This window comes from Equus caballus, chromosome 3 (assembly GCF_041296265.1).
Source record: "Equus caballus isolate H_3958 breed thoroughbred chromosome 3, TB-T2T, whole genome shotgun sequence".
In the NCBI taxonomy this organism is placed as follows: Eukaryota; Metazoa; Chordata; class Mammalia; order Perissodactyla; family Equidae; genus Equus; species Equus caballus.
Window position 1 is genome coordinate 45,520,214 of NC_091686.1, and position 10,637 is coordinate 45,530,850.

The following is a 10,637-nucleotide window of genomic DNA, read 5'->3' on the forward strand; positions in this document are numbered from 1 at the left end:
TGCTAAGGCTCCTCAGGAGAGCAGGGGAAGTGCTCAGCATCCCAATGACTCTTTTCAAGGAAATCCTCACTCTTTTGTTTCTATGAACCTTCACTCTTCTCTAAAGTAAGAGGAGAGCCTGCAGGTAGCAATGACTGCTGTGGTAGGGCCAGTTTTTTTAATCACCTCTTAGCAAGTTGGCATAGATGATCTCACGATTTGGCTTTAGCAAAAATTATGGAAGAAGAAAAGCCTCATTTGACCCTATGAATCAATAGAATGCTTTCGCCCCACAGTAGTGGTGCTCAGACTTCTTTGACTACCGTGCCCTTTGTTCGAACACATTTTACTCCATCTTTGTCGCCTGCCTGGATCTCTAGGACTCTTCAGAATACAGCTTGAAAACCTCTGCCAAGTGAATGTAAGATTTTAATATAATCATGTCTATAAATTCAAGCTTTTCCTATTCTATGTAATAGACTTGTAGAGATCACTAATTCGTAAATTAAATGGAAATTTTTCATCTTTTATATGCATTGATCTTTCTATGGATGACCTCGTTTACTGTTCCTTCTTTCTTTAAAATCATTTCTGTCCATTTTCAGAGACAACATTTTCCTGGTTCTACCCCAGCATCTCTGCCAATTCTTTTCTGTCTCTTTCACTGGATTTTCTGTGTCCACCCAGCCCTGTGTTTGTCAGAGTTCTTTGGAGTTGTTTTTGTGTTCTTGGACAATAGCATTATAGTTTTAACCTCTCTGCTCCTGTCTTTCAAATCTATTTTATAGCCCCGTCCAGTCCTTAGGCTTTAAGTCCTCATATCCATTTTTCTGCTTGGCCCTTTCCTCCTGAATGTTCCATCAGTACATCAAGTACAGCAATCTTGAAATGAAGTTTAGAGTCTTATCTCTTACATATGTTCTCCCTCCTATATGCCCAGGACTAATGGGTTGATCCACTGTCCACCCAGTCAACCAACCTAAAAACCTGGTAGTAATTCTTGACTTCTTATTCCATCCCCCAAATCCAATAAAGGTCCAAGTTCTGCTGATTCTTTCTTCTTAATGTTTATCATATGTATCTCTCAATCGAAACTTCTGTGAAATGCACCCCTGTCACCCTCCAATGATTTCCCTGTCGCTGTACTGCATCTGAACTTCCAACACACTTATATCATTGCACATATCACACTGCATTATAATTATTTCCTTGTATTCCTGTCTCTTCCAACTACATTGTGAGCAGGAATTAACTTATGTTGTGTCCTTCAGCAAAGTACGTATACCTACCACAAATAGCAGACTTTAAATTGGTGTTTCTTAGACTGACTAAACTTATGGATGATTTAATATTTTAAGCATTTATTTATGAAAATAACATTAGATCTCATAGACTAAACATTTGAGTGTTGGTAAAATGGATTATAAGAACTATCTTTGGGGTAAAACTAGTGAAACTAGTTGTAGTGTCCTTGTGCTAAGCATAGGCTCAAAGCACGTGTTGAATTTAGCGTAGCTGTTAATAGTCAAAATAGAGCAGCCTGCTGCTCTCCTCTTTCTCATACAATTCCATTTACTAGGCTTCTAGAATTAGCGTGGATATCCTTGAAAGATTGCCAAAGACAATTCTCTATTCAGTTGAACATATGTTTCTCTGTCAACATATATTACCATGAGCAAGGCTTTGTGGTAGGCATTGTAGGGAATTTGAAGACACAAAGCTCAGTCCCTTGCCTACCATCAGTTTTATACAATATTACAGGTATAAGATAATTCAAGGCAGAATGTGAAAAAAATATGGAAGAGGTATATATCAAGTACTTTCAAATATTCAAAGTCAGAAAAATTTATGCTTCTTCTTAGGAAAAAAAAAGACAATTCTAATTAAATGCAATGATTTTCTTATGTGGTTTATGAAAAACCCTGTCCTCAGATTTTGCCAAGACAATAGATTCTAAGGCCATCTATGACTTCTTTATTATAACATCTGTCTGCTCTTGTTTGGTCTTCATTTTCCTAATCTCCTTTAGGAATTTGTCTTTGGACACCCAGGAACGGCACCCAGCCGTTCTCCTGAATCTTGTTTATCGCATAACCAGCAGACACTTGTCTCTGTGCTGCTCGTCTGGACTTTCCTCTTGCTCTCCCTGCAAAGTTCAATCTTCAGTTCTCTGCTCTTCTCTCTTCCCATCCCTCAGAACTTCTCACTTGAATGTCTGAGTCTTTAATCTGATCTCCCAACCTCTAGTGAGGCCCCTGATCCTCTTCCACTTTTTCTAATACAGCTAGAATTATTTTTTAAAATGAAATCATTTGTTCAAGGGCACACGACTACTAGATAGCTTAGGTAGAATACAAAATCTGTTTAAAACCTATTAGTGGCTCTGCGATCTCATCTGGATGTAATTTAAATGTCTTTCCTTCCATAAGAGTTTAGCACCTCTCAGGTGGCAGTCACTCCTTGGGAAATGGAAATAAGAGGTGAGAAAAACTGACATACCTCTTACTTTCAAGGAGCTCACGGTTTAGTGGAAGATATTTGATAGTAATCAAATAAAAATAAATATTTAGTCATAAGCTGCAATATTTGCTGTAGTGGATGCTGTGGTGCACATTCCACCCACCTAGATCATGCCTTCAGGACCAAGGCACTCATCTCCTACCTGCCGTGGTGTCAGCTACCGATGGCTCATGCTGAGGCCCCCCTCTGGGAATTGCTCTCCGCTGAAGGGAGCTCTCAGGCCACACTGGGAGTTCGGCCAATGAGTGGTTGATGGGGGTTTCAAAGACCTGACACCCTTGCCTCAGTTGAGACCTCTCCAGAGCCATCCACTGCTCCTTGCGGGACTGACTGAGGCCTCTATTGTATCTGCATCGCAATTCTGCTTCTGCCCAATCCAGCTTCCCTTGCCTCTTTATACACATTGTTCCCAAGAGCAGTCCCCAGGAAACCCCCTTCACACAAATCTCTATCCCAGAATCCATTTCCTGAGAACCTGATCTAAGACAACGGCTCTCATAGAAAATGTAGGGCACTATGAAAATATGCTGTAAGGAAATCTAATTTAGACTGAGGATGTGGAGCCTGGAATGTCTCTTTTAAGTGACATTTAAACCAATACCTGAAAAATGAGAAATAACAAATAATGGGAAAAAGAGTTTTATGGCTAGAGGGAACAGTACAAGTGAAAATCCAGAGGTGGAAAGGGCTTCTTACATGGTCAAGGCACTTAGAAAAGTCCAGCGTGACATGTATATAATGTGGGGGGAGGGTATTGGTAGGAGAGGAGGCTTAGGAGGCTCGAGAGGCCGAGGCCTCATCATAAGGGACATTTTAGCCCATGTCAAGGTACACAATGTTATCTTAGGTGCATGGGAGCCTCTGAAGGGCTTTGAGGAGCGTGTTTCAACAGTTAAACTTACATTTTACTATGATCTTTCTGTTGTTCTGTGGAGACTGGATTGTATGAGGGCAAGGGTAGAAGTAGAGCAGTTAGGAGGCTACCGATTGCAAAAGTAATCAGAGCAAGAGAGAGCAGTGGCCTCGGAGGGAGCTGTCATAGTGGCCGGGAGAGAAGTGACTTCGTTTACAAAATATTTAGAAGAAAAAGTGACAAGATCAAGTGAAGTATTGCAAGGGGAAGGGAAGGAGAGGGAGGAATTAAAGAAGGGCCCCAAATTTATAGTACCTTTTACTAGTTGGGGTAGACTAGTTGGAGAACCACACTTTTGAGGGAAGATCAAGAGTTCGGTTTCAAAGAGCGAAATTCAAGGTGCCCATGAAGCACCAGAGCCTCCTGCATAGGCCCAGAAGGCAGTTGAATATAGAGGTTTGAACTTTAGAAAAGGAGCCGGAGTCTGAGACACACATTTGAAAGTATTTGGCATATAGTTGGTGTTTGAAACGTGTGAATGAGTAAATTTGATTTGGGTCACAGTATAGATTAAAGAGAGAAAGTGGACAAAGACTGAGCTGTGAGGGACTCCAATATTTACAGAAGAATCACCCCTCCCCCCAAAAAAAATCTCGGATGGAGAACCCTCAGAGGTAGGTGAAAAAACCCTAGGAGTATAAGGTGTTACAGAAACTAAAAATATGAAAGAAAGAAAGAAAGAGAGAAGGAGAGAGAGAAAGAGGGAAAGATGGAGGAAGGAAGGATGGAAGGAAGAAGGGGAGGGGAGAAAGAAAGAAGGAGAGAGAGAGACAGGGAGGGAGGATAAAATGTCTGCTTCTCCAGGGCTGATACTTAGCATGTAGATGCTAGCATGGCTATGCAGGTTGCTGAAATATTGAAATACTTTTATACCAAATGGTCAATTGCTGCCTTGAGCACCCTGAGCGGCCCCTTTGGCGCCTCTCAAGGCCCCTTTCCTAACAATCCAGTAGGATTAATGCACAGGTTAATGCCTTGCACAGGGGATGCCTGCAGGCCTCTGCTCTTGCTGCAATGATGGCATCTGGTCCCAATAGTCAATGCCTGTGCCCCACCAGTGGTTAAATATTTTGAATAGTACCTCTGTGTTTACCCACCAGAACCATCAAGTAGCCCAAACGCAGAGAAGAAAGAGACATTCCAGGACCTTGCGCCACCTTACCTTTGATGTGGCAGACCCTTCTCGGATGAGGGGTGTGCCTGACTAGAAAATAACTTCCATTTCTAGCCATAATATGGCTGCCTTTGCTCTCAAACTGGGGAGCAGACATCGGGGATTTGAGGCTTATGTTCATGGACTGTTGGTTCCTCCCTCTCCACTGTTGCCACAAAAGGTCTTGGGGTCTGTCTTGTTGATCCCTTCCAGAGGTGCTCAGACCCTGAAAAACAGAATGGCAGGAGTTCTGATGGGTTCTTCGGCATTGCCCATCAACATTTCTCCATCTCCTTTGTTTGCACTGAGCCATCTCTCCGGTCAAAGCATCGTGAGGCTAGTTTACTCTCAGACCAAATTTTTGTAAACATTGAAATCAACATAGGCATGGGTGGGACAGAAAAATTTTCCCTGGAAAAATCAAAACATTTGTGGGAAATTTAAAATACGTTTTATATTTAATTACATTAAAGGTCGCTTTGTTGGCTTACCAACATAAAAGTACATAACATGGTTATCATCAGTTTTGACATAGTAAATTAAAATAACTTTAAAATACAGCACCACAAACGTGCTTTACATTAAATTAACTTTAAATGAGGACCTTTCACATTGTACTTTAAGAAAACCAGCATCTGAAATTTGTATCATCCTCAGAGCAGGTGGCAAAACCAGAAGGAGAAAAAAAATCCAATAGCAAAAGAATGATATTGGGTCTGCAGATGATAAACTGGAGAACCTTTGGCATGTTGTTATTTGCAATATTCAGTAATATTTAATGATTTTCCCTCAATCACTCAGCAATCTTTTATTTGACACCTACAGTGGCGTAGGCTTAAGGGATAAAGATGATGTTACTGCTCTTAGGGAATTCACAAACGTGAGAAAGAAAATTTCTGGGTTAGGAACATAGGAAAGAGCTAATTAAACTTTCTTGAAGATGGTATACTATCCTTGAAATGTAAGGAGGATGTTTTTTCTGGTTTTTGCTGTATATTTTCTATCTTATGTGGAAATCTTATTCATCATAGCAGTATTGGGAAATATACATTTTATTTCTAACCATGGTATGGAGCTTTTCTGGTCAGAATAATTTGTAGTGTCAAAATATGTACATATTCTAGAAATTGATCTCAAGATTTTGCTGGGTCGGATACTTGCAGTTTATTGACTATCTTTTTAGACCAGAGAATCTGTGTTCAAATTTTTCACGGTATATATTCAGAGTGTATGGTATGTAAATTACCAGCCCTGTTGGCACAAAACATCTGATTTTCATACACTCTAAAATTATTTTAGGCTGAATAAAATATACTCAAATATTTTGAGTTCAGAAAATACTATTACCTAACAATAAAAAGTATGCTTTATGCTTTCTTATTGCTCCATATGAAGAATGAGGAGGTGGTTCTAACCTCTTGGTGTAACTCGAACGTTCGACTTATTCATTCTTCTTTCTGTGTGGGACCTTTTGTACAAGGAAGTCAGTAAATTCATTTTTTATCTGTACTGGAGGAAAAGGTTACGGGAGGTAATCTGAGGAGTGGAAAGGACACTGAGCTGGAATTAAAAAATGGGATTTATGGTCCCAGTGTTGCCGTTAATGAACGAAGTGATCATAGATAAATTGCTTTATTTCCTAGGTTTTGATTTGCTCATCTGAAACTTGATGGGACTGACTTAGGTGTCAGCTGGAATGTTCAGCTATTCTACTATGTGTGTCTTTCTCACATCAGCTCTCTTAGGCTAATTTGAAGGATACTGATGCACTTTAAATTCTGCTAAAAAAGGTCAACAGCAAACAATGCAGAGAATTCTTCCTCCTCTTATGAAAATTGCAGTGCCTCCTAGAAGTCTGAAATTCATCTTGCTCTTTTATTTAAAAAGGAGTTGTAGTGCTTACTCTTGGATTACAGAAAGTTTAATAATCTGATGTTATGGCTTTTATTGTTTCTCTTGGAAGTCTCAAAATAATGTTAAAGGAACAAAGGCGATATATAAATATTTTACCCACATATATCATTAAAAATTCTACAAAATCAAAAATATACATTATGTGCTATTGAAAGTCTGATTTAAACTTAAATTATCAGAAATAAAGTAAATGAATGACTCAAGACAAAGTTGTACTTTGAATTGTTCTAGCAAGTGATCTAAGGATGGAAGAGTAAAACTACCTCAAATCTGAAGCAAAGCGCTTTGCTCTGTGTAAGATACTGTTAAAGAATGAAAATACAATCCAATATGAGAGAAAATATTCACAAAACACATATCTGATGAAGGACTTGTATCCAAAATATACAAAGAACACTTAAAACTGAACAGTAAGAAAACAAATAGCCCAATTAAAAACTGGACAAGAGATCTGAACAAACGCTTCATCAGAGATTATCTGATGGCAAAGCATGCACGTGAAAAGGTACTCAACGTCATTTGTCATTAGAGAATTACAAATTAAAACAACGAGATACCACTAATACATCAACTAGAATGACTAAAATCCAAAGCAGTGACAACGTCAAATACTGGAGAGAATGTGGAGCAAAAGGAACTCTTAGTCATTGCTGGTGTGGACGCAAAATGGTATAGCAACCTTGTAAGACAGATTGGCAATTTCTTACGAAGCTAAACGTAGTCTTAGCATACAATCCAGCAATCGTACTCTTGGATGTTTACCTAAAGGAGTTGAAAACTTATGTCCAGTCAGAAACTTACACATGAATGTTTATTCATAATTGATAAATATTGGAAGCATCTATGGTGTTCTGCAATAGGTGAATGAATGGACAAATAAACTGTGGTACATCTACACAGTGAAATACTATTTAGCACTAAAAAGAAGTGAGATATCAAGCCATGAAAAGACATGGCAGAACCTTAAATGCATATTACTAAGTGAAAGAAGCCAATCTGAAAAGGCTACATACTGTATGACTCCAACTATATGACATTTTAGGAAAAGCAAAACTATGGAGACAGTAAAAAGATCAGTGGTTGCCGGAATTCCAGAGGGGAAGTTGGATAGTAATGAATAGTGGAGCACAGGGGGTTCAGGGCGGCGAAACTAACCTCTCCTATGCTGTCCTATACTGTCCTAATGGATACATGACACTGCATTTGTCAAAACCCACAGAACCGTACAACACAGAGTGAACTCTAATGCAAACCATGGACTTTGGTTAATAATAGTGTACAATATTAGTTCACCAATTGTAACAAATGTACCACACTCATGCAAGATGTTAATAATAGGCAAAACTGGGCAGGGAGGATGTATGGAACTCCCTGTACTTTCTGCTTAATTTTTCTGTAAGCTTAAAAACTGCTCTAAAAAATAAAGTCCATTAATTAAAAAGAAGCTACCTCAAGCTTGAAGAATAGCAGAACTATTTGGTTACTATTAATAATTGTCCACATCTTTCTCTTCCATCTGTTACCTATATTGATTTCAACACTCTTTAATTGATTGATAAGTCATTGCCCAGTGCTTTTAATGGATACCTTTTCAAATGCGATGAATTGATTTGGAATAATATTTCTCTATTAAGATTTCTGTTTATAACAAGCATTGATTTTTCTCTGTAACTTTTTAAGATTTATAAACTCAGAAGAAATGAGTGAATCATTCATTCTCATACAAAAGGGTAGTTTTTTCCCAAAAGAGAAGAGAAATATGAAAAGAACTTATTAAAATAATGAATTAATCGAAGTGGAGACCAATAAATAATTTACTTATTGATAGATAAATACTATCTTTATTGGAGAATCAGAAATAACATTTCTTTTGTGCTGAAGTGACTAAACATTTTCCTAAGCCAATGTCAGAGAGGCAGGTCAGTGCCAAGCTGGCCACGGTAGGCCACGGATGGGTTCTGTAGACTGAAGGAGTTACAGTGCTTCTACGAATGTGCCGTGGATTATTCACTAGGGCCTAAGGATGGTTTTGTGAAAAATAATAGGTTATTTGTAAAAACCCCCAAAACAAAGGAAAACAAAAAGCACATACTTGTTTCCAGTATTTTCGCTTAATAGGTATTTGCTACATAATAGAGAGCAGCATTTCTCAGCCCATTTTCCCCACCATGATACACATGACAGATGACGTTCACGTGAAAGACACATTCCCACTACATGTTCAGATTTTAAAGATTGTGTCCCAAAATTGTGCGGAAGCAAAATACTAAAAAAAGCTTTCAGTCATCACAACTACAGAGTGTCAGATCTGTCGCTCAGAAGAGCTGTACGAACAGGTTCTAAGTCCCGTCTTTGCAATCAGGTAAGCACATGGCATTGCAACTAAATGCCGGAGGCAGTGTTATAGAACTTACCTTTTTTTGTATTAATTCCTTTTAAAAACTAAACAATTTGGAACATTTTAGCCACTATTAGTAAAAACCTGGCGTCTCGCTTACCTACCTGTGTGCTGAGAAAGCCAGGCTGAGGCCTCCTGACTCAGAGGAACACTCTAAGGACCCGCTGAGTGAAAGTGGCCAGTTCTGTTTATAATTCCATTTTAACTGTGATGCTAAAACTCTGCTTTCACTCTGAAGAGGAAAAGAAAAACTCATATAGAGGTAACTGTGGGAAATTCTGGTTTACCATTTACCATTCAAGGAATCGTGTAAGCGCTTCTGGGAGCAATATTTTCTTTATTGCAGCCTCTTGAATCTACCTATATATTAGCAAATTATTGAATTTTATTTAGACTACAGACACAAAACTCTCAAAACAGGTGGTTTTAAAAGCATTATTAATCTATTTAGTCCTAACTCTGGCCATTGTTATTTAGAAAATACTATGCAAATCTGTAATAAATATTAATATTTTTAGTGCCAAATAGCACATATGTAAAACTATATGCTTACAAAAGGAGAACACAATATCTGATCCATCCACAGCTGAGATTACTCTGAACTCCAACGGGTGTCAAGACAATGATTTAGGTGATGGGTGCTGAACCACTGTGCATTTGCTGGTCCCCTAGCCTGGAAGCCACGCCTCCCAGATCTTCCTGTGGCCTCTTACCTTCCTTCGTTCATTGCTATTCTGAAGGAGACTTTCTCCAGAAGGCTTCCTTACCCTCTCTAACGTAGTTCCCACCCTCATCCCAGCCTCACTCACTCACTGTCCTCACCCTCCTTAAGCTGTCTTCGTAGCTTAAAGTGACCTGTGTCACTCCCTGCCATCATTTTTTACAGTTCTGTGCTTATTTTCTGCTTCTCTCAATAGGATGTAATAAGCAGACAGTGATCCAGTCCATTTTTTCACCTCTGCACTGACAGTACCTGTCACACAGTATATGCTCAATAAGTATTAAAGTTAAATGTTTTTACAGAGTAAATGTCTTTATCCCACAAACTCAGCATATTTCATTTGTATGATCTCCTCAAAAGTAGGTGGTTTATTTTAAAAGATGACACCCCTTTTCCTCAAAACAGGCTTATTTGGCTTTTACATAGTCTTGAAAAGAAGATGAACTTGAGGTCCATAAACTAAATTATACCTAAAATTTTTGAAAATTATTTTAATGATGAATTTAAAATTATACCTGAAGACAGTTTTAGAAGAAGGTGTTCTGGTTGATAGGAACTCAAGGGTGTTGATACCCTCCAAGCCTCATAATGGGTCTATACTGAGTTGTTGTTGATTTCCTTAAATCTTCGCACTTGAGTTGGGAATTTTTAATTGGTAGAGCAGCCGAAAGTCTACTGCTTACAAAAGAATATAGCTGTCTCCCTCCAGTTTCTCCCACTCTTGCTCCAAGGAGCCTAGGTGGCTCCCTGGTTGTTAAGATACACTACATAGCTTAGCAACATGGCAACATTCCTTAGCAAAATCTGAGTTCTGGAACCTCCCCACCTGCCATTCTTCTTAGCATTCCACGTACCCACAGCTTGACAAAACCACGCGGAGGCAGTGACCTTTCAGAGTTTTCAATTTATAATAGTGTTGAATTGAATGCAAGAGAAAAAGAAAGAAAAAAGAGAGCAATTTCAATCATATTTATAATTCTTCCCACAAATCTACTTAAAGAACACATACCATAGGCCAGCCCGGTGGTGTACTGGTTAA

General features: G+C 38.8%; 1 protein-coding gene across 4 annotated transcripts in view; it reads right to left on the reverse strand.

The window, feature by feature from the left end:
- Positions 1-10,403, reverse strand: part of C3H4orf17 (chromosome 3 C4orf17 homolog) — a 28,543-nt gene extending 18,140 nt beyond the window's left edge. The window contains exons 1-3 of one of the 4 annotated variants that reach the window (XM_070263393.1): positions 10,114-10,394; positions 8,982-9,109; positions 4,575-4,791 (exon numbers count right to left, since the gene is read on the reverse strand). In XM_070263393.1, coding sequence (XP_070119494.1) covers positions 4,575-4,707 — 133 coding nt within the window. In that variant the 5' untranslated portion in view covers positions 4,708-4,791; positions 8,982-9,109; positions 10,114-10,394. Of the gene's footprint in view, positions 1-4,574; positions 4,792-8,981; positions 9,110-10,113 lie in introns of all 4 variants that reach the window. The other 3 variants (XM_023637663.2, XM_001496816.7, XM_023637664.2) reach the window with 3 other exon arrangements.
- Between the last annotated feature and the right edge of the window lie 234 nt (positions 10,404-10,637).